The 25,497-nt window shown below is 38.4% G+C and overlaps 1 protein-coding gene across 1 annotated transcript in view; it reads right to left on the reverse strand.

Annotated features, from left to right (window-relative positions):
• LOC134839916 (transient receptor potential cation channel subfamily M member-like 2) overlaps positions 1 to 25,497 on the reverse strand; it is a 132,370-nt gene that overhangs the window by 78,386 nt on the left and 28,487 nt on the right. Inside the window, exons 3-4 of the mRNA XM_063855543.1 lie at positions 1,803 to 1,948; positions 431 to 557 (exon numbers count right to left, since the gene is read on the reverse strand). Coding sequence (XP_063711613.1) covers positions 431 to 557; positions 1,803 to 1,948 — 273 coding nt within the window. The remainder of the gene's footprint in view (positions 1 to 430; positions 558 to 1,802; positions 1,949 to 25,497) is intronic.

Genomic DNA, 25,497 nt, shown 5'->3' on the forward strand with positions numbered 1-25,497 from the left:
TTGGAAGGATTTCTGAGACGGATTAATTCTCCGCTTACGCGTAAATAGCGCAAAATATATCGCGCGGTAATTGTCCCAAATTGGTCAAAATGGCAATCTCTAAACCCCATAAATTTTCGAAAAAAAACGCAGGTAAAATATCTTTTCAAATTTGAGCTCAAGAGAACAACACCTTTCGAATGATAAAAAAATCCGTCAAAAATGGCTAGCTTAAACTTCGAAATTTGTCTGGAGGAAATGAAACCACCCGAGCACAAATATTCCGTCACTTTCGTATCGAAAGTCGGAACAATGAATAAAAAGATTCAGGTTTGTAGAGAAGTTTCATTGTTTATATTTTGATGTTTTGGATTGAAGTTAAACAAACAATTATATATTCAAAACGTTGTTAAGCGCAAATTTTCCCCCACAAATCTGCTTCCAACTGTACCTTGTCTGGTTTTTTGTAGACCGCTTTGTAGTAAATGTCATCTTCGTGGCTTGCGGGCGGGGTCAAATAATCTGCAGAGCCTGCAATTGCACCCCAAGTTGCTATACCAATCGCGACCGCCTGTTTACTAAAATGAAACAAACTAGTTCAGCATGACTTTAATGAAGTTCAATCAGCTTTTAGACGCGTAGTCATTAGATTGCATGCACTTTATTTCCAAAAAATGCAATCAATTGAAAACAACCATTACAGACACGTTTTTTTGACCAAAGAATGAAGATCAACCTTCAGATAGTTATAATTTTTCAGTAATGAGAAATATTAAACTCATTCTAAACATTTAAGTTTTCAGTCAGTCTTAAAAGTTTAATTCTTTTTTTTCTTCAATTTTGACACTTTCAATAGTCATTAATGTTTTATAGAACCAGTCCTCGCGAAAAAAAAGTAGTTTATTGTATCTGATAAAGAAAGTTTAAATGATCAATATACATCAGCGCTGCTAACGGTTTCTAATGTTCAGACCATTCGGGTTGACCAAAAAAGCTATATTTTCATATATGGAAAGATGCTAATCACACACTTTTCTTGCAATTCCATAAGTACAGAAAATTGCATGAATTGTCTATGGCTAGCATTTTTTCATAGAACAAAATAATGATTTTATAGGTTTTAATTTCTCAAAAAGTTTTGGTTGCTTTTTGAGTTTTTAAACTACCAGACATTGATCAAGGCAAACATATACATGCCATAGAAAAGAAAGAGGAGTTTTCAGCATTTTTGAAAAAATATATAAGGCGAAAAAGAAAATTATCCAATATTAGCGTATCCAGGACTACGTTATACACACGAAAATTCAATTTTGCATGCACAAAGATCAATTTGCAGCTGACGAAAAAACACAAAAAAAATTTTGGGGGCAATTTCAAATATACTGCTAGTCATACAATTCCCATATACAGAAATTGTAGCTTAATTTTGACAAAAGTTTTTCTTTTTCATTTAGTACGATACAACTAATTTTATGCCATAACAAGAAAAAGGTTCTTCGAAAACTCGATGACACCATTTTAGCAAAATGTATGAAATTTGTATGATTAGTGTTTTCTCTTAGGGAATTGTATAAATAGCATTTTTGGTCTATAGAGGTCAGCCCGGGCAGCTGGAACCTTGCTAGTTTTGAAGCTGAAAAATTCCGTTTTAAGCTAAAGAAATAATCCACTCGTCATCAAAAAACATCAATGGAAATAGGAACCTATCAATCAAGCCCGCCCCTAAGCAAAAAAGTTTTAGGCAAACAGGATTACAATTTTAATCACACTTTTTTGTACAATAGACAAAACAAGTGGGGGCAGACGCCGTAAAGAATTCTCACTTGGTGCCTGGTGCACTACTGAAGTTCTGATCTCTCACAGCTTCTCCGCATATCTTCATAATACCCGTGTTAGTGCCCCCAGTAATGATCCAGGCTTGATTAATTGCAGCCACCTTTTGTAACCACCGCCTCAGTTGTTCCTGGTCCTAAAATTGATACAAAAACAATTTTTAACAAATGATTTCTTCAAAACTAACAAAAAACGCAAACAAGGATAGCCGGTTACTGTGCAACTATCACTGAATGTTCCGACCACAATCTTAGCAAAAAAAAATACTTTCTTTTTTAGTTAGTGTCGTTTTTTTCTTCGTGGCATGATAAAAAGATCTGCACAAACAAAGAACTTTAAAAAAAAAGCGTATTTGACAGTCATAGTGGAAAAAAAAACATTCGGAAAACAGTTTTTTCAGAATTCTGACTAGAAGAACATTTAAAAAACTTGTAAATAAAACTGGCGCAAAAAAACTCCAAAAACTACTTCTACAACAATTAAACTAAGTTTTCACGGTTTAAAGTAGGCTAAAATAAGCTATAGTAAACCTACACGCTCACACCGGATTCGTTCGAAATTAAATTGAAAATAAAAAAAAAACTTCGAACCGATTTTTCACGACACTGTAAAAAAAACTTTGAAATTTTTAGATGCCCTTCGAATTAAGATTAAAAAGGGTTTATGATGATATACGACTCGACGCATTCCGATAAATTTTTTTTGCATGATATTGCGTGGAAAACAAAAAAATGAAAACAACCCAAATTCAAATTTCTTCTGAATTTTTCAAATGGTCGGAGCGAAAGGGTAGCAGCACGTTTTTGGACAATAACAATCATCAGATGTGAAAAATTCGAGTCGTACGGAGATAAAACGACCGATTAGCTAGCCTCAATTCAATTTGAAACGGTTTTGTTGAGCGTGATAATTCGCGTTACGCTTTGATCAGGCTGAAAAAAAAATCATCAAAGCGCGCATAAATTAGTCGAAAGCAAATTGACAATTTTTGAATTCTCAGAACTTTGTAAAAAACAATTGATGATCACAATCCCTTTTTTGACACTCCCAGCATGTTCAAAAAGACTATTGAGTCCCTGTGCAGCCGTCTGGGGTTGAACGATAGTTTCTCTTTTCTCGAATTCCATCTTCCACTGATGACACATGCATCATTGTGTTCGTGGATTTTTCTTGTATTCCATGCTGCTGTTTTTATTTTTCAGTCTTCTGGGACACTAAAGATGGCTTTTCCCGGCCAATCAGACCATTTCATCTTTACTCACCAATCGCTGATTAATGATAAAATTACAGAACTTCCCCAGATGGAGGTGACGACATCGAGGACTTTTACTTTTTCCTTCACCTAAAAAGTTTTTCCTTCACCTAAGGAAAAACTTGATTTAAGAATTGACTAATGACAGTTTTCCTGATGCAGGACTAATGCGGCACTTGTAATGACGGCTTCACTGGTAAGAACTGCACTGTCTAGTTTCACTTATCAGTAAGACGCTTTCATTATGAATTAGCCGTCCTATATTTAGGTAGTCATTATTGCATAGATAAAACAGTCGCATGGTGTGCTAATAAGAGAGAAAAGTTTCAAAGCTAATTGGTACTGATAAGTTATGGGAGTTTTGCCGCTAAATTGGAATCAATTCATCAACATCTTAAGCTCAATGTTAGTTGCATCTCTCATTTTTCATCCTAATCTAGTAAAAACTTACGGACTTAAGTTAAGTGTCCAACGCCAAAAGCTCATGTTCAGTGTCTGCCTTCCAGTTCTCCATCACCATTCGCAGTGCTTTCTAACATCCCTGTGCCTCGGTCACCAATCGCAGCACCAGAGAAGACATCATTTGCTCCTCCGACACCGGTAACCCCTTTGCGAGCACCCCCGCAACCTTTCGCCTCGCCAATTCCGCCGATATATAGGCAACCACATACTCCTCTGAGACATGTTCATTCAGGCCCTTCGATGGTACATCAGTGCCAGCCTCAGCAGTATCAGCCATATCCAGCCTACCTGGATTCCTACATGTCGGCATCACCGTAGCCAAATTCTCCATTGCCATCGGCTTTTCCCCACTATCGAGAAGTTGAAAGACAACCGCATGACCAAGAGAAGCAAACCTACAGTGGAAGGAAACCTACTCCAGGGAATCACATGACCACAGGAGCAACGAGCCCTTAGAAAGACGCAAGGGATCGTACAGAGCCAGATAAGGTAGACGAAACTGGAAGTTGAAGATTAACTTCAAATGTAAACACATTACACAAGCCTAAAAGATTTTGGTTAACCAAATAATGAAGCTTAATCATATTCATTTTTAGCAACCCGGAAAAAACTCCCGAGCCGGATACCCGATAATGAACAAGACTCTCAAAGAAGTCATTTTACAGAATGTCGAGATTTCGAATGACTGCTTCGATAAAAGAAACGGAACCCTGACCCACAAAGATCAATTGAACTTGTTCAAGGCCATTGTGACGTTTCTGTTCACGTGCACAGGGGTGCTCGAGAAAATGATCATCAACACCACGGTACATGCTATCGTTGAGGCGTTTGTCAAAATAGAAGAAAAAAACGATGACAATACCGTAGAGCTGAGCGAGAACTAGCACCTTGTAGTTAACTTTTCAAATCTAAAACACTGATTTGATTTTAAAAAAACTTGACCATGTGGCGAAGCTGCTTAATGATCGATCAAAGAAAAACTTTCCGCCGCTTGAGAAAACCTCAAGCCTGAAACATACCGCCAACGACATTGAGACCTTTCATTTGTGGTTCAGGAAGTGTTGCAGAGTCGTGCATTGACCCAGAGCTGGGTCGTTATATGTGATGTGATATTTCCCGTCTATGGAAGAGGTAATTTATAATTGTAATGACTCGATAAATATATCTTACAAAAAATTTCATTTTTGAATCAGTAAATTTGTCTTTTTAACTAGGTTTGATTGCCTTGCGAACCGTTCAAGAAAGATGACGTGTTTGTGGGTTACCACGGCAAAGTAGTCACCAATATCAATGCCGACCAGTACTGCCCCCAACCAGGTGTTCTAAGTGAATACGTATTGCAAAATGCGGGTCCTTCTAGGCAATTTATCGACGCTTCAAATGAGGAGGGCCGTTACAAAAATGGAAAGTTTGCCTGTCGTTTAGATATCCACACCAACCAGAAGAAAAACAAGGCCATTATAAAAATGGTAGAAGTTGTAATTTCCAACATAGGTGAAACAAAATACATCCTAAAAGCCAGGAGAGACATTGTACCTTTCGAGCAACTGCAGTTTGACTATGGGGACAAGGTTGCCGGAGCGTTGCTTGAAGACGGCAGTTTAACGGATTTTGGGTTTTCTACTAAATTTTTAACTCGTTTCGATCCGGGGAACGTTTTATCGAAATTCGAAGCATTTTAGAATTTACAATAATTTGCGTTTGTGTTCTTGATTTTATATTTTTAACCTGTTCGAATTTTTGTTCAAATTTAGTAATAAACTATTCTATCAAAAAACCCTGAATATGTACAATTAGGTACACTGACCAAGCATTTAAGAGAAAAACATGATTATAATTGAATCACGAATGTCTAATCTAAAGCAACATTAAAAAGTGATTGATCGAACTAAATTCAAATTCGAAGTGGTAGTGGTACTTCTAAAGGGTATTTTCTACGATTTTAGTTAAATAATGATTTAAGATTTGTTCTTGGAATCCACAGACATTGGTTAAGTAATTGTTTGTAATTGCCGCATTCGTTCGTCTAGCTAGCGATTTTTCAAGCTGGTTATTGCTGGACAACTCTCCTACAATCTGCGGACTCCGCTAACAGCGGAACAAAAACAACAATCTGTCGCGCTGTAAAACAATGTTTTATAAACAAAGATTACGTGAGATCTTTTAGACTCATTGTCGCCCGAAAATGGTACAAGGCGATTGATCGGCGCTTCAAATGAAGAGTGCCAGTATCAGTTTCTAAATCAATTTAATTACCTGTTGATCCAGACTCATTGAATCCCAAAAATGGTACAAGACGATTGATCGACGCTTCAAATGAGACGTGCTCCTATCAATTTTCGAATCAATTTTTTTATCTGTTCTAATTTATGTTCAAACTGACTAATGAACTATTTCAATGATAAACCGTGCTAAATATGTACAATTATGTAGACTAACTAAGAAATGGAGAGAAGAACATGATTAAGAATGAATTACGACTGTCTTATCTAAAGCAACATTAAAAAGGAACAATCGACTGATGATCAATATGGAACATACTTAGCAGGTGTCTAATTAGTGCTAAAGGCCAATCAGTTAAACAAATTGAACAACTAACAACATTCCCCAACGGGATAAGTTTAAAGTGTTACAATTAGCTAAAACTAATTCTACAAACTCTACAAAACTGTAAAAAAAAAAGAAATTGGAAAGTAGAGTTTTCATGAGTTTAATGAGTTTTAAATAGGTTCGGCGTCAAGTTCTTCTAAAGCTTGTTGTAAGTCCTGCTCTATCTTCGACGATATTTCGCTCCCGTAATCTTGCTCTGCGACCATGATGGATGATTTCCCGGTGGGAGACTTCCGCGATGTCTGAACGAACCCCGATTCCGCGAGAAGAATGAGGAAATCAGAAGGAGACCAGCATATGAAAGCAGATGATCCGATTGTAGATCTGGGCTGGGTGGTAACAGGAAGCGTTTCCTCTGGCGTGATGTCCAACACAATTGGCTCTAGAGCGGATCCGAACGATGATGGTCCAGGGAGACATCTGTCTTGAGACGTTTTCTGAGGGGAACCCGGAATGACAGTAACTTCTGTCGACGAATTTGTGGTCGTTTGTGTAAGTGTCGGGTTTCCGCCAGTCAATTTCCCACTGGTCGTCGATTTCTGAGGGTTGACTTTTCGCGAGGCTATGATTTCCTCTTTCCGGCGAAAATATGTCCAGTTTCCAAAGTGACCGTGACTTCCGAGGAATCAACAATCCCCTCTTTAAATGGATTAAAGTACGTTTCTCCAGTGTAAATGCCTACCTCCAGTGGCCAATTTTGCTAGATTAGGCCGTTTCCGATTAAGGATTGGGAGTGGGGTTGGTCGATTTCCATGAGTAATCTTTGCCAGTGGGATGTCCGAGTCTGAGGAAGAGATTGGGGTTGCTCGACTTCCACGGATAATCTTTGCCAGTAGGATGTCCGAGTCCGTGTCTGAGGAGGAGTCCATGACCGCGTTTTCGTATCCGTTCTCTGCTCCATCGTGTAGCTCCCAACTCTTTGCCCGGCGGTCTGATATGATTGACTTTTTGTAATCTGATCGATTATCATTAGAGATCATAATGTCACCAGGAAGCTTCCAAAGGGCCGGCAAAGTCTAAACTAATCTCTTAGTTAGCGACTGACAGTTCTGGTAGTTTGCTCAAATGCTCCGATTCCAACAACATCTTATGGTTCTTACCGGCTTTTGATCATTGTTTGCAAAATTTGCCGTGGTGATATAATTTTTTATGAATATGTGGCCACCAGATATATTCAGCCATGAACTTCATGTCAAACAGGCCTGGATGGGACGAGTGTAGCATCGAACTGAATGCGCCACGAGCCTCAGCTGGAATTACTGTTTTGTTGCCCCTGAAAAGTAGATCATCTCTGGTGTGCAGGTCCCTCTCATAGTTTTTCATGTAAGATCTGTGAATTTCCAGTGGGCGTCCTGTCTTCAGCGTTGTGATTAGATCCTACGAGAATTTGTCATGCTTGGTCATTATTTGTGCTAACCTATTGGAGCAATGTTTTTCTTGTATAATTGGGGAAGAAGGTAAAGATAAATTAGCTTTGTAGCGTTTCAATGAGTTATAGCGGTCATTAAAAGAGAAGTCGTCTTTGTTTTTCAAAGCAATAATGTATTCCTCTGGGACGATTACTTAAGGGTCAGAAAATTTCGAAGATAAAATTCGGGTGGTATTCAACCTTTTTGGTAACAACCTATCGTTCAGCATTACGAAATATAGTAGGGCTTTATTCGAAAACGAAATGCTCTCGTAGTTAAAAAGCGAATATCTAGCTCTATAGCAGGGCTTAAACAGCGAATTATTCAAAAAGCTATCGATTCGAATTCGACCAATCACATCGCTTGAATTACTCGTTCCCGAAAATATTTACAATTGAATTTATAGCGACCGTCTGTCGGTCTATGTTTATTTTATTTAAAACTGTAAAGTATTGTAAAATCTAGTTTTTTTCAACCGTTTTAAATAAAAGAAAAAGAATCTGTAGAGCTGGAATGTGAAAATTGTTGCGATGAACCTAAATCAAAACATCAACAAGAATCTACCGACCAAGTTGAATGTCAACTTCCTTAGGGATCAACTGTGCAAGTTGACATTAAACTTCGGCATAGGCTATGTTTTTGACATTTTATCTCTATGAAAAATTGACATTAATAGCTTCAATTTTGAATCGATGATGCTACGAATCAATTGGAATTTACATTCTAGGGCGTTCACGAACTTTTTCGTAATATGCAATAGTTTTCAATTTAAAACTACGATTATATGTCACTGTTAATCCATCCTATAATGAAAATTGAATCAGCTCTAACAATTATAGCTAAAACATAAAACTTCGGTCAGCCGAGTTAAACCAAAATCAACAACATTGTTGGAAATTATTTTATCCCTAGACATTTTGTTAATTAATTATGCAATTTAACTAATCAATTTGTTTGGTTTGACAGTTTAAATTGATTGCATTGACACGTTTTTGACACGGCTACAAAGAATTTCTGGGACATGTAAATAATTAATTATGACACATAGGAATACTAAATTTAAAAATCGAAATAGCCGTTTTCAATCAACTGTTTAAACTGTAAAAGAACATATCCACGAATTTAGTTGTGTAATGATTTGAGATTTGTTCGTAATTTCCGCATTCGTTGTTCTAGCTTTTCATTGCTCAAAGCTTCTGGGTTATCAAATTACGAATTTAGAGAAAAAATGGCCGTTTCAATCAAATCTTTAAAATTATATTTAATTTCTATAAGACTATGTCCAGGAATTTATTTAAGTATTGTTTAAGAGTTGTTTGTGAATTCCACAGACAGTGGTTAGGTTTTCGTTCATAATTTATGCATTCATTTTTTTAGCTAACCATTGTTCAAGCTTGTTTTTGCTGGCTTACAACCTGCAGAATCCGCCAACAGGGTTAGAGATTGTATAAATTTACAACCTGCAGAATCCGCCAACAGGGTTAGAGATTGTATAAATTTACAAATATGACGTGAGATCATATAAAACAGCTACCCGGGCCCCCTCATTTTTCCAGATGTGAGAATTAACCGGCGTTATGCTGAGGTTATCATCTGGGAGTCGATCAGACTAATTGTTGCACGAAAATGGTACAGGTATAATACTAAGGTCCACAAAAGGGCTCCGGAAAAACACGTAAAACAAATAAACTATAATCAACGTTTTCGAATAAAAGGCCTATAAACTATTAAATGTGTTCTTGTTGCGGAATCCGCTTACAGCGAACGAACTGCAAAGATTGGCTTCGTAATGATTTTGATTTTCAAGGCCCCAACTAACATACTTGTACCTCAAAACAAATTTCATATATTATTGTGGATCCTTTTGTAACTACTATCCCCTCTCTGGTATCTGTAACGAATCTCTAGCCATATAAAAACCAGAATGCTTTTTGTCGCAATGATTTAATAATCAGAAACTCATTTTGTCGTATTCCTGTTGCAAAAGGGGTAACTACTTAACAAGATCTTTTATTGTTAAATAAAGACTAGCCGTAGTGACCAGATGGTTTTCGTGTACGTAACCGTTTGATATGGCCAAAAACTAGCCATGGTCATATGACTAGTGTTCATTTTTGTTGCCTATGGTTGTTGTTGCCAGCGTTAGCCTCGTAAATCCTTGTTCCGTTTGTTTCGGTTGAAATTGGTTTCGTCTTGTCCCTCGTCCAGTGTTATTGGCCCCCGACGATATATGTAGGGCATACCACTAGCGTGGGTTACTTGAACGTCGTTTTTACAAGGGACTGTCGAAATTGATCTCTCGTTTTGTTGCGCTGGTTTGAGGTCAGCATCCTCCGTCAATCTTATTAATTCTTTCAAGAGAGCTCAGCTCTGCCGTTCCTTCGTACTATGTGAGCTGATTTTGTTCAGCTACACGAAGGGGGTACTTGGGTTTCAGTACTTGGAATCTGCGGCTATAATTCAGCTCTATGTTTCCTTAGAGCTCCGATTGCAGGAAGCTTACTTTCATCACCAGTTTGACATTGTTCCATCAAAAATGTCGCTTGTCATTGACGTAAATAGCTGAAAAAGTACTCCCCGGAAGTGGCTGGTAAGATGTCAGATCAATAATTGAATCAGAATAAAGAGAGTCAACTAAGTGTTGTAACTTCAAAAATTGAAATCACTACCCGCAATTTTACGGGACCGGATGGCTGCAGGTGACAGTTTTTTTTCCAGCTCTTTCCTTTGGTTTTCGCCAAGTATCTCTAGATTCCAAATCAGTTGTGACTCGTTTCCAGCTACTCGCTTTTTCAGTCGTTCCTCAACAGTCGTCGTTTCTTTGACCAAATTTTTCTCATCTCTCAGTAGAACAAAGCAGTTAGGTGCCTTGGAATGTCCCCGAAGAACGTTTTGAACATTGTCTTTGGTTAGGACAGTACCTACTAAATCATGGATCTAATTTTCCAATAGGACCTTCTATGGAGCTAGTGGTGCTAGATTCGGTTTTGCTTTTTTCCGCAACTGCTGCCGCTGTACATACGAAAACACCCAACACATAAAATCGAAAACCAGAAAGCGGTAGACTAGATGGACGCTTTTCACCAACAGCACTTTTTGGAAATTCTAGACTTTTTGACATATTTAAAAATACAACGGGAAAGGATTGGTTCTTCCCAAGATGTCTCTTGCATTCTTTACAAAACTACGCGTGCACTTGCTAGATTTGAAGATTTTGCGGAATGAAAAGAAAAATAATTCGAGAGACAATGGGTCTTGCTTATGCAATATTCCTCAGCCTCGCATTTTCCTACTTTGCAAATTCGGTTCGCATGTCGGTTGGATGTTTCGCGAGCTTGGCAAATATGTTCCCAGGGATTTCGTAAGAAATTGCTCACCACAAGCTGTGGTATTAGGAGTTCTTTTAGTTTGGAGGGGGTCAATTCTTGTTCTGCAAAGATAAGCACCGAAACTTGATACTAGATTTCAGCCGAATTCTCGTACTCTGAAGCGTTATAATAACCTCTTGCTCTCATTACTTTTTTGCATTCATTCAAGCGATTTCTCAAAAACTCATTGGAATCTTCGGTGGTGATGCACCCGAGAGTTTTTCCAGAAAATTTTGAGACGAGACTCGGCTAGACGGCTTGCAGCATTTTTACAGACTCAACATAGGTATCTGTAATTTCTTTGGGGCGAACAACAACTTCATCAAGTAATCATGTGGTTGGCATCTGGACAAACGCATCGGATGTCTTCGATGCTAAACAGTGACGTATTGGGTCACCTTTTCGAAATGGCACATTGAGTTCAGATATTTTACCAGTCTCTGGCTCGGAAGTTAGCGGACCGAAGTCTCTAGTGTCTTTTGACATATACTGTGGGAGCCACGAGACTCTATCAGAGACACCAAAAACCAACAACCACTATCCAAGGGAATTGGTTTGGCTCTACAACCAACCCAATTCTTGGTGGCCTGCTGTGGTGGGACCAACTTTCTGCTCCATAGCGTATCTGCTGTCTTTCCCTGGTACGATGAAACATTTGTCGATTAAGTAAGAACAAACATCATATCCAAATTTGCGAGCATGGAAAGATCCGAATTGAACTTCAACAGACTTGAATTTCGTTGTTGAATTTCGCGACATCGTAGCACTATCTGGCTCCAAAAGATAACATCTCTCCAAATGTTGATAAAATTAATTAAAAAGAGTACATTCATAAAATTGAATTCTCAGTGTTTTAGGCCTTGGTTGTGGATTCCATTCACAACCATTTGCTCTCAAATTTCTCACAGGTTTTTTCCGTGCGCAGAAAAATTTGAGATTTGCTCCATCTGACCAATTGTATTTTGGAAGATAAAGTACTGCGGGGAGCCAAAGAGCTTAACTTACTTAAAAAACTGTTTAGAATAACATACTGACAAATATAAAAAATATGCGCGATGAAGAGACTAATAAGCCTGAGATGTTTTTCCAAAAGTAAAAAAAAAGTATAAAAAACGAAATTGACTTACCTGTGATACAGAAAACGCTGAGACTCGACAGTACAGTAATGTCGACATCGCGGAGCCTGAACGCAAGCCTGGCAACCTCCACATCACCAATCTCATAACTGTCTCCCCAGATATCTACGCGTTTGGCGCAAGAAACTAGGTCACTTCGAAATCCAGAAAATGTTTTCTCGGGCTTTCGTTTTTGAAGTAAAACCACTATTTAGGCGATTGCTCGACGAACGGGCCAAGGAGAAGGAACGAAAGATTTGAAGCCTGTGATTTCAAGACAAGGTTGAATAGTGTTGATAAAATCGTCAACATTTTCAGTTTTTGTCGCCTTAGCCAAATCGTACTAAAAATCTGTCGAAGATCTCCATTTCTTAAAAAAGCGATTAAACAAAAAACGTTCGAAAAAGTAAGTGTACTTTTTTGCGACCACCTTTACCGCGTTTTTTTTTCTGGGAGTCTCTTTCAGCTACTTCCATTAGTCTTTGGAGGCCAAAACTATGGCATCGAACATAAAACAGAAATTGGCGCCAAACTCTTTTGGATCCTCTTGGAGTGCGCCACTGTTGTTGTGTCGCCAGTACTGTCTTACGAGTAGACTTGCCAGGAATCATATGCTTCCAAAAATGAATATGACGATGCCTGTATAAAGATGCGATTGCTGAATTTCTTGATGGTTCTGAGGCTGATGGAAGAGCTAATGGTTGTGAGGTTATTGATTTTGTTGATTTCGGGGTTCTTGATGAGGTTCCTAACTGTTCAAGGGCGGTGTCGATCTGTTCTGATGAATTATGACACTAAAGGTGAGTATTCGGATAGCGTTGTTTCTGAAAAGAGAAACTTGACCGGTTCTTCCGTTTTTCGTTCCACGTTGTTTCCTTGAAGCCCCGTAGAATTAATATTGCATAATTTCTGCCGCTACTGCAATCGAATGACTGCGATGCCGTGGTATTGCTACTTTTTGTAAAAAATCGTCAAGTTTCAAAGTAGTTCTATCGACCATTACTGAAGCTAGTAATTGCACTGTTCGATATTTGTTTGCCAATTTTTTTCCTGCTATTTCGTCAAGAATTTTGGCTTTTACAAATTTTCGATCAATATCTGATGTTATTGAATAGCGATTCGACAATTGTTGCTCTATACTTTTCTTGGTCATCGAAGAGTCGTTTGTCGTATCGGGCCAGTCATTCGTTTTTTTGTGCTTCCCGATTCGTATGTCGGTTTGTTTGTCGGTACGCCGAGTCGTATCGGTTTTTTGTCGATCTGCGGCTATAATTCAGCTCTATGTTTCCTTAGAGCCCCGATTGCAGGAACCTTACTTTCACCACCAGTTTGACATTGTTCCATCAAAAATGGTCGCTTGTCATTGACGTAAATAGCTGAAAAAGTACTCCCCGGAAGTAGCTGGTAAGATGTCAGATCAGTAACTGTATCAGAATAAAAAGAGTCAACAAAGTGTTCTAACTTCAAAAACTTGAAATCAGGACCCACATTTTTCCGGCACCAGATGGCTGCAGGACACAGTTTTTTTTGCCAGCTCTTTCATTTGGTTTTCGCCAAGTATCTCTAGATTCCAATTCAGTTGTTGACTCGTTTCCAGCTACTCGCTTTTGCAGTCGTTCCTCTACAGTCATCGTTTCTTTGACCAAATTTTTGTCATCTTTCAGCAGCACAAAGCAGTTAGTTGCCTTGGAATGTCCCCAAAGAACGGTTTGAACATTGTCTTTGGTTAGGACAGTACCTACTAAATCATGGATCTATTTTTCCACCATAGCTAGTGGTGCTAGATTCGGTTTTGCTTTTTTCCGCAACTGCTGCCGCTGTACATACGAAAATACCCAACACATAAAAACGCAAACCAGAAAACAGTAGACTAGATGGACGCTTTTCACCAACAGCACTTTTTGGAAATTCCAGACTTTTTGACATATTTAAAAATACAACGCGATAGGATTGGTTCCTCCCAAGATGTCTCTCGGATTCTTTAGAAAACTACGTGTGCACTTGCTAGATTTAAAGAATTTGGGGAATGGAAAGAAAAATAAATCGAGACACAATGGGTCTTGCTTATGCAATATTCCTCAGCCTCGCATTGTCCTACTATGGAAATTCGGTTCGCATGTCGGTTGGATTTTTCGCGAGCTTGAAAAGTATGTTCCCAGGGACTTCGTAAGAAATTGCTCACAACAAGCTGTGGTATTAGGAGTTCTTTTAGTTTGGAGGGGGTCAATCCTTGTTCTGCAAAGATAAGCACCGAAACTTGATACTAGATTTCAGCCGACTTCTCGTACTCTGAAGCGTTATAACAACCTCTTGCTCTCATTAATTTTGTGCATTCCTTTAACCGCTTTCTCAAAAACTCATTGGCATCTTCGGTGGTGATGCACCCGAGAGATTTTCCAGAAAATTTTGAGACGAGACTCGGGTATATGGCTTGTAGCATTTTTACAGACTTAACATACGTATCTGTAATTTCTTTGGGGTGAACCACAACTTCATCGAGTAATCATGTGTTTGGCAACTGGACAAACGCATCGGATGTCTTCGATGCTAAACAGTGACGTCTTGGGTCACCTTTTCGAAATGGCACGTTGAGTTTAGATATTTTACCAGTCTCTGGCTCGGAAGTTGGTGAACCGAAGTCTGTAGTGTCTTTTGCACATACTGTGGGAGCCACGAGACTCTATCAGATGACTGCTTTTTAGAGACACCAATAACCAACAAGCAATATCCAAGGGAATTGGTTTGGCTCTACAACCAACCCAATTCTTGGTCGCCTGCTGTGGTGGGACCAAATTTCTGCTCCATAGCGTATCTGCTGTCTTTCCCTGGTACGATGAAACATTTGTCGATTAAGTAAGAAAAAACAACATATCCATCTTTGCAGGCACGGAAAGATCCGATTTGAACTTGAACAGATTTGAATTTCGTTGTTGAATTTCGCGTCATCGTAGCACTATCTGGCTCCAAAAGATAACATCTCTCCAAATGTTGATAAAATTAATTGAAAAGAGTACATTCATAGAATTGAATTCTCAGTGCTTTAGGCCTTGGTTGTGGATTCCATTTACAAGGATTGACTCTTTGCTCTTAATTTCCTCATAGGTTTTTTCCAATTCCAAAGTAGTTCCCTCGTCCATTTCTGAAACTAGCAATGTTTGATATTTGTTTGCCAATTTATTTCCTGCTATTTCGTCAAGAATTTTGGCTTCTACAAAATTTCCATCTTTATCTGATGCTATTGAATAGCGATTCCACAATTGTTGCTCTATACTTTTCTTGGTCATCGAAGAGTCGTTTGTCGTATCGGGCCAGTCATTCATTTTTTTGTGCTTCCCGATTCGTATGTCGGTTTGTTTGTCGGTACGCCGAGTCGTATCGGTTTTTTGTCGATATTCGTGTCTGTTTTCATTGTCAGAATTGTTTGTCGGAAACTGAATTCGAAGTAGGAAACTGAAGTTCGTGTATCAGTGATGAATGAATAGAGGGTGTTATTACCAATTTGCCTAATCGGTTAAACTAAAAAAGGGTTATAGTGTGATTTTTATTTTGGCCTGACCGACCTGGCCAAACTTGGGTTAAGCTTCATAGCCAGCGGATAGACTTTACAGCCAACTAGAGTCATATTGGTTTCTTTTGAGCCGTCAACTAAAAATGTCACTAGCTTTTCTTGAGTTTGATTAATTGATTTTCAAGTGATTAGATATCAAATTCCGTGATTATCATACGCTCCTCAAAAGGTTAATTATGGTAAACGGAGAAAATCAATAAACTCTTGAATTACCCACATTAATTTTACCTTGTAATTATACCCTCGGTTATACCCTTTTTTCTTATGGTTTTTAACTTGGCTTAATCGACTTGGCCACACTTGGGTTAAGCTTCATAGCCAGCGGATAGACTTCATACATACCCAATCAGAGTCATAAGTATATCGACACTTTTCAAGCCGTCAACTAAAAGAGTCACTAATTGTTTCTTGAGTTTGGTGAATTGGATTTTCAAGTGTTAGAGTTCATAATCCGTGATTATCATACGCTCCTCAAATGATTATGGTGATCGGGGGAGATCAATAATTCTTTAACTCTCTAAATTAACTTTATTTTGTAATTATACCCTTGTTTAAACCTTTTTTGCCTGTTATATGGCCCAACTTTTTGCTTTCTTGGAAAAAATTCTAGGGTTGAACATATTTCACTCTCTAGAAAATTTTTCCAGTAAACAAATCACTAATTTTATCATCGTTTCTGAGTTGGATGTGTACTGGCGCCAAATACGGAAGAATTCCGTTCAGTTTTGCTAAATCTCAATACTGACAGGAGTTAACGGCGCCGTTCAGTCTATTGCCCATCCCGAAAACTGAAATAGTTTGTTCTAGTTTTGCAAAATCTCAATAGTTCTTGTTGCAGTTCAAATCAATCTTAAGTACTGATCAGTTCGGTCCAATTTCGTTCCAATTTCCAATCACAGTACAAAATTTAACTCAATGAAAAATATCAATATATAATGACTGAAAATCTTCAAGGAACTTCGAACAAGAAAAAACAATTACTGTCGAGCTCGTTGCAGTTGCAAAGTCCCCAATACTGGCAAATTTTTTCCAGTTGCAAAAATTCAAACACTGACAAGAATCCCAATTACTGACAAAAAAAGTCTGCAAAATCTCAAATACTGATTATAGTTTGTTGCAGTTCTGCAAAATCCCAAATACTGACAATAGATAGTTTGCTGCAGTTCTGCAAACTCCCGAATAGAGGCAATAAACAAAACATCAACCGTACAATTTCACCAATTGATTTAGGGGACTAATAACCGGGGATCTTGTTAACTATTTCTTCCCTATTGCAGTTAGGGGGGTACTTAGCGAGGTACAAAAATCGAGAGGGAATTTTAAGGGGAAGGGGGTGGGGTAGTTAAAAAGGTAAAAAATTTATGGGGGCATATTAGGGGGATATATCTTTATAGGGTGATACTCCTCGGGTTGCATATACTCTACTATGGTGGGCAACCCTGGTCGTTACGAAGCTACCAGAGGTGAGAAAAAAAATAGATCCAAAACCGCGGTTTTGGATCCTGTTCTTTTCTGCCCTGTATGAAACCTTATGAAATATGCCATCAAGAGTTTTAATCTAAATTAGTATTTCTTCAAAACTGATTTTTTACTACTGAAAAACCGCGGTTGAACCTATCAATTAAATTTTCAGATCTAATTCGATTTTATTTTCGATTTGATTTCATTATCTATTACCGATCAATCCGATATTTGACTGGCTTTGAGTGCAAAAGTAAGTTTATGATTATCTTTAACGTTTTTCTTCAAGTGTCATCTTTTTTCACAAAATGGGTATTAAATGATTTCAAGGATAATAAAAACGTTTTGCATCTCAGATAACCTCTTGTAACTGATTGTTTGCAAAGGACGACTGTGCTTAGCTTTCAGTTTATATACGAAGACTAAGGGTCTGATGGCATAGAGATAAAGAATATGGCTAAAAACCAGAGGTCCTTGGATCGAATAAGCGGCTGTGCAAGATGTTTTTAAAACAAAGAAATGAGTGTGCATCACAATTATTGTGGCCTTCAAGATTTTTTTTAAAAAACGTATATAATAAAAAAAAATTAAGGCTCACATTTCACAATTGAGGTACCGGTTCCACATCCTGTAGGCTATCACAAATTTTATGTGTCAAAAGTTCTAATTGATTTGATCCTGGATTCAAAGAAAAATGAAAAAGATAGTGTTTAGGAATAAAACATTCGCTCAAAAACTACACAGTGACGGAGCGTAGAAAAAGTACCTATTAATGACTGGCAGGCTTCAGTTACCTTAACTCGACTCGTTTCTCACCGTCTCGACCAAGCCAGTTGATTTTCTGGTCTGTTTAGGGCTAAGTAAAAAGTTACTATTTTAAGGCCATCAGTCAAACTACTTTTAAACAGCTTTCGTTTACATGCGAACACAACCACATATCTGGGTCTCGGATCCTCAGACTACGTGATTGCCATTAAAAACACTTCGCTTCCGCTTCCGTGATTTCTCTGTAAAAACGTCGTTATTACTCCCAATTCGTGGCACGGGAAGGTACTGCTCTCTACTCCTTCCCCACTGAAGCTTCCTCTCCAATTGTCGTGTCTAATTAGCTGTCTTATCGTGCGTGATCGTCACGATAAGAGGCTTCGTTTTTCCTCTAATTTCCATTCAACTGTTTTTCACTATTTCAGCTGTTGTTCTGATTTTCATCACTTTTTTGCTCAAAATGGCCGTTTTCGCATTTCTCAGAAATGTGACGTCCGATTCGAATTTTTTTTAAATTTAAAACTCCCGAGTATTCTAAGCCTCGTTTGGAACAATTTCCTAACATTAGGGCCTCTAATTCTACTTTTGTGTTATGTCGGAAAATTGCGCTGTGCCAGTCTGGCGGAATGGCACAGAGTTTGCGGTTTCCACTAAAATTTATTGGCTCTTTTTCGTTTTCCCCATCCTCACATATGAATTAATTTTATATTGTAAGGACCGTTTTGCTTTCGTAAATAGGGCTAACAATGTCACAGCCTAATTATGGTCCACATACCAATTTTTGTAACAACAACGATAATGTGAAAATAAATTAACCGTCTTAATTTTAATCCTTGACTGTTTTTGTTTTTCTTTTCATTTCCAGAGTGCGACCTACAGTTTTTGCAAAAAAAGGCAACATGGTCCGCCATTTTGCTGAAAAGCGAAGTGAGAAAAGGGATGCGAAACTGAAGAAACTGACTTGCATGTTCTGTGCAGAGCATGTGCTGTCGCCTGGATGTTAGGAGAGGATGAGAGCCAATCGAAGATCTGAGCTCAAACAAAAGCTGCCCTCTCCCACTAGGAAAAATTAAAATTTCCTATAAGTTATAAGTTATAAGTCACTAGGGATATTCACTAGGGATAGTCACTAGGGATATTACCATTCAGAGCGAAGCAGAAGAGGGTGAACTTGATCGGCGAGGATGAAATTGGCGATGATCAGAGTGAGTGAAATTGTGTGCTTTTGAATTAAGATACGAACCCATCGATCTATATGTTTTTTCGATTTCTTGATCATACTGTTTTTGTACTGAGCCAAATAATTCAGTCCACGTCTGCGCAACTAGACTGTATCACGGCAACGACAAAGAAGCAGACGACGAGACGGACATTCGTATAAAATGCGTTGGGAACTAGCAGAAAGACGACCAAGACCAAGACGACGAGCAAGACGACCGCCTGGAACAAACATGAGTCGTGCAGAAATGGGCTTGATGTAAAGACTTCCTGACGCAAGCAGGAACCAAACGAGCCAGATGCGTCGAGCGGGTACAAGCAGGAATAATTGGCGAAGATTTTGTGTAAAATTGAGCCAGATGATGATGAACCCATTTTGACCATTCAAATTGTATTTAACAAAAGGCCGTATTTCTTTTATATAAAAGTATTCAATTCAATCAACATCACTGTTTAGCCCTCAATCAAAGTATATGATCAATTAAGCCAGCTGATGTACAAACTTTGTTCCGATCAATGCCGCCATTGTTCTGGAAGATCATTGATGCTGATGCTTCCTTGTCGGCCACCACGCTATTCTCTGTCACAAAAGAAGTCAAGGATGTGTCGTTGGGACACATACATAAAAAGAAATTGGAGAAGACAGAAGTACCAACGAAAAGTCAAGCTACCTGATGTTATTGCAGGCTGGTGCAATAACACCATATCACCAGGATTTCTCCGGTAATTCTGTGGTGTTCATTTTAGTGGAAGGTTAAACAAAGTTTGGTGCACGTTTTTTTTCAACGAAATAAAGAAAAATTTTCAATTCAGTTCTTTTCTCATTTAGGCTGCAAAACAATTTATTAGACGGCCCCGTCGGTCAACAACAAGTAGATATTCCAGGAGTATCTGATGCTGCAATCTCTGGGTTGGAAACCAATGTTTCCCGGAGATGTCCCTCGCTGTGATGCTGGAGGTTGTCAGAAAGTTGTTTTGACGGATCGCCAGTCCCTCCTTATGCCAGCTGGAATGATACACATGATTGAAACGCGTTCAGAGTCAGTGCCTCTGGGTGTCAATTTCATCCATCATGGACACCTGCTGACAGCTTCTAGAGCTTTCCGACTTGAGCGGAAAGACTAAGATCCTTTCAGCAGCTGCAGCCCTGCTTTTCGGATGTTGGCTCTGATTAAGCTTATGGTGCATCTGTGGTTAGTTTCAAAGATTAAACTGATACATTTTTGTCGAAACAAATGAAAATAGAGAAAGATACTTTTATAAAGTAAAACCAGAGACACGATACTGACGCAAGAATTAGAAGATCTGCAGGAGGTCTTGAGATTTCTGAACGCGCACGACAAAACCTTAGATAACCAGCTTTCCAGAATAATTATTCATCCCAGACACTGAAGTACTTACATCTGTACCCCAGAAACTGAACCCATTCTAATAGCATACACTAAAATACTCAATTGGTCCCAAAAATTGAATTTCGTCAGCCCGTATCTAAAAAGCTTAATTCATCCCAAAAACTCAGAGTAAACCCTCATGCTAAACTTTGATAATTTTTTTTAGGAAACCAACTGAGGAAAGGCTGGCGAATAAAGGACAGATGGACACTTATTACAACACCATCGTGGGTCACGCGGAGCATTGTCTGTGGGAGCATTGGCCGCCCTAATATCAGTCAAAAGGGCGTGACGACTTTCTATTACCGAATTCGAAAAGGAATATTATGGGTACAGTTTTTTCAAAGAAAGTATACAAAATGTCTAGATTTATTCAATTACATTTTAAAAACTTTTTTTCTATAAATTTTAGCATGCAGTTTGAGTAAGTAACTGAAATAAAGAATTTCAGAAAACATGAAATGAATGAGCGAGCAGATAGGAAAGGTGTCCGATCTGTTGTGAAGAGGGTAGACTCGTACATCAGATCCATGATGGGGAGGTGGCGCACAAGCTGTGCTTTGTTTGCTGGCGGAAGAGGGCACATGAGTTTCATCCAAAGTGCCCCTTGGCGCCTCTCAGTAGCTTCTTGCTCTCGTAACTATTGCTTTTAACCTTGTTTTTTGTAAAACTAACTAAGCGTGGTGCCATGTGAACAACCTCTTTTTTCCACCTTTGACCACTAACTTGAATCTTTCCAATGTAAAACCACAAAAGAACATGCAACACTTCCTCCATATCATTCATGTCTTACCTTTCTTTAGTTCCTCTGAAACAAGCGAGGATGAGGAGGCAAAAAAGATGAGGATGAAGAGGTAGGCGAGCAGATAAAGGTGCTTACAGTGGTGCCCTTCTGTGACTCGGATTCGGAGTCGGAACCGGAGCAGCTGAGCAGTGTCTCCAACTTTGATCTGCTCTCGAGCAGTGACGAAGAGGAGAGCACTGCTTCGGCTGCTCTTACGTTTTCGTATGAGCTGGGGCGCGGTCTCGGGCACGGTCGCCGGCACGCTGTGGTCTGAGATGGCCGAATCGTCGACTCCTCTAGCGATAGTGACGATAACGCTTTACCCTATAATTGGGCAAGCGGGCGGAAGCGCAGTCACTGATGAGCAGCGCCGTTAGTAGCCGAGACTGCACAGCTGCCAAGCCGGATCGAGGCCGAGGACGCAAAACCGCTGGGTCATCCCAGCCTGGGGTCGGACCCTCCTCGTAAATGTTCAAAATCTCAAAATATATTACTAAATAGGGTTATTAGAAAACTGTTTTTAGTGCAAATTCCGTCGCAGTGCGTCACATTATGCCTCTAACCCACATAGTCAGATCGCCCACACAGTCAGTTTATCAGTTAGATTCAAAATATCAAATCCAAAAAATATTATTAAAATAATTATGACTAGGTTTTTATAAGAAAACTGTTTTTTTAGTGCAAATGCCGCCATCATCAGAGCCATTACTTTTGTATTAGTGCCTCTCATCACCCACAGAGTCAGATCGCCTACACAGTTTTGCAAAAACAAATTTCAATTTCATACCTTGTTGGGAAAGCTGTCTTTCAGCCATCAAGCCGTGTCTGCGTGGCTCTGCTCATTTCAAAATATTATGGTCCATTTTTGCAACAAAACTTGCTACGGTTATGAGTTTTTGATGAAAGGGCTTGCACTTAGATTCAACACTAAAGTTCACATTTTTTTATGTTAATATCAAATGTACAAAGTTGTTCGGTCAATTCAAAATTGGCTCAGCTTAGATTTAGATGGCGAAAGTACCAAAATCCGTTCCTGCAAGCCGTCGTCCATTTCTGCAAGCCGTCGAACTTAAAACTGCCTCGCAAGCCGTGCATCGCAAGTCCAGAAACTCTTAATATCATTCCAAATGCAATGATCTTCACTAAAAACGAAATAATGCCTGGGAGATTGGTTAAGGCACTGTCTGAAAGAACCATGCTGTTATTCTTCGAACTCTTCAGCTGACGAAATGAATGAAAATATTTGACTTACTTTCGTTTTTTTCCGGTTAAAGATACTTCACTTGACTCTTCATTTTGAATACGCTCAAACATCAGAATCCAAACACATCAACGATTCGAGTACAATTTGTGGGAAAAGAAAATTAAATTCAATAAGAGAAGTAAAGACAAATTTATCTGAAGAAAAATTCAACAAACATACAAGACTACAAATACCATAGTGATCTATTGAGACAAGAAAGACGCTTTGTCGAAGTTGGAGTTTTCAAGGGAAAGTATTCAGAAACAGCCAAAACAGCTAAGGAGACAAATACTTCAACAAAAACACCAGACTATGATTACCATAGTGAGCTATTGAGACAACACAGACGCTTTCTCTGAGGTGGAGATTTCAAGGGAAAGGATTCAGAAAGAACAAAAAAATTGATCCAATTGCTCAACAAAATTTAATAACAATTTTTTATTTTTCCTCCTGTATTTTTAGTTACAGCTCGTGTTAGTTTTTCTTTTCAGTTTTCAGAGGACTTTTCAGTTCAGTTTTCGAAAAACAAAATCGAGCCGTCCAACAAAAATACTGATGAGTGCGATGATAATTTTTGAACCAACTGAACCATCTCATCTCAAATACTGATGAGTGACTTAGCTGCCATTTCAAACTGAACCATCTCATCTCAAATACTGATGAGTGACTTAACTGGCCCCATTTCAAACATGAATTGTCAATTCAAAACCTTAACAGCCGTTTCAAACCCATTTCAAAACACTTCAAAAACCAGATAATGCCTGGCAGATTGGTTTAAGCAGTGTCTGAGAGAAACATTCGGTGCAGTTATTCTTCGCACTCTTCAGCTGACGAAATAATTGAGTTGCTTTCGAGTCTGCAGCTCGAAATTAGTACACACTTCGTTTGTCCGGATAAAGATACTCCATCTGACTCTGTGAAAGATTTTACTTTAAATACGCTCAAACATCAGAATCCAAACACGTCAAACGATTCGAGTTTAAAGTAGTGGAAAGAGAAAATTAAATTCAATAAGAGAGTTAAAGAAAAATTTTATTTGAAGAACATTTCAACAAACACACAAGACTACAAATACCATAGTGATCCATTAAGACAAGAAAGACGCTTCGTCAAAGCTGGAGTTTTCGAGGGAAAGGATTCAAAAACAGCCAAAACAGCCAAGGAGACAAATACTCCAACAAAAACACCAGAATATGAATACCATAGTGAGCTATTGAGACAACACAGACGCTTTCTCGGGGGTGAAGATTTTAAGGAAAAGGATTCAGAAAGAACAGAAAAATTGATCCAATTGCTCAACAAAATTTATTCACAATTTTTTGTTTTCTCTCCTGTATTTTTTACTTACAGCTTGTCTAAGTTTTTCTTTTCAGTTTCAACTGAACGAGGATTTTTAATTCAGTTTTCAGAGGACTTTTCAGTTCAATTTTCAAAAAACAAATTCGAGCCGTCCTTGATCTCGTCTCAAATAATCGTCTTAAGTACTTAAACATCTCATCTCAAATACTAGTGAGTGCGATGATAATTTCTGAACCAACTGAACATCTCATCTCAAATACTGTTGAATGACTTAGCTGACATTTCAAACTGAACCATCTCATCTCTAATACTGATGAGTGACTTAACTATGACTATGAATACCATAGTAAAAACACCAGACTACGAATACCATAGTGAGCTATTGAGACAACACAGACGCTTTCTCTGAGGTGGAGATTTCAAGACAAAGGATTCAGAAAGAAGAGAAAAATTGATCCAATTGCTCAACAAAATTTATTCGCAATTTTTTGTTTTCTCTCCTGTATTTTTTACTTACAGCTTGTCTAAGTTTTTCTTTTCAGTTTTAACTGAACGAGGATTTTTAATTCAGTTTTCAGAGGACTTTTCAGTTCAATTTTCAAAAAACAAAATCGAGCCGTCCTTGATCTCGTCTTAAATAATCGTCTTAAGTACTTAAACATCTCATCTCAAATACTAATGAGTGCGATGATAATTTCTGAACCAACTGAATTTCTCATCTCATATACTGTTGAATGACTTAGCTGACATTTCAAACTGAACCATCTCATCTCAAATACTGATGAGTGACTTAACTATGACTATGAATACCATAGTAAAAACACCAGACTATGAATACCATAGTGAGCTATTGAGACAACACAGACGCTTTCTCTGAGGTGGAGATTTCAAGGGAAAGGATTCAGAAAGAACAAAAAAATTGATCCAATTGCTCAACAAAATTTAATAACAATTTTTTATTTTTCCTCCTGTATTTTTAGTTACAGCTTGTGTGAGTTTTTCTTTTCAGTTTTCAGAGGACTTTTCAGTTCAGTTTTCAAAAAACAAAATCGAGCCGTCCTTGATCTCGTCTCAAATACTGAACCATTTCATCTCAAATACTCGTCTTAATTACTTAAGCATCTCATCTAAAATACTGATGATTGCGATGATAATTTCTGAATCAACTGAACATCTCATCTCAAATACTGATGAGTGAGTTAGCTGTCACTTCAAACTGAACCATCTCATCTCCAATACTGATGAGTGACTTAACTGCCTCCATTTCAAACATGAAAATCCTATTCAGTCCCTGAAGAGCCATTTCAAACTAATTTCAAACCATTTCAAAAACCAGATAATGCCTGGGAGATTGGTTTAAGCAGTGTCTGAGAGAAGCATTCGGTGCTGCAATTCTTCGCACTCTTCAGCTGACTAAATAATTGAGTTGCTTTCGAGTCTGCAGTTCGAAAGTGTTACAAAATTCGTTTGTCGAGATAAAGATACTCTCTATTTGACTCTGTGAAAGCTTTTATTTTAAATACGCTCGATTACCGGAATCCAAACACGTCAAACGATTCGAGTACAAAGTTTTGGAAAGAAAAAATTTTATTCAAAGAGAGGTAAAGACAAATTTTATCTGGAGAAAATTTCAACAAAAACGCAAGACTACGAATACCATAGTGATCCATTAAGACAACAGAGACGCTTTGTCGAAGGTAGATTTTTCGGGGGAAAGTATTCAGAAACATCCAAAACAGC

Source organism: Symsagittifera roscoffensis, chromosome 2 (genome assembly GCF_963678635.1).
Source record: "Symsagittifera roscoffensis chromosome 2, txSymRosc1.1, whole genome shotgun sequence".
NCBI classification, from domain to species: domain Eukaryota; kingdom Metazoa; phylum Xenacoelomorpha; order Acoela; family Convolutidae; genus Symsagittifera; species Symsagittifera roscoffensis.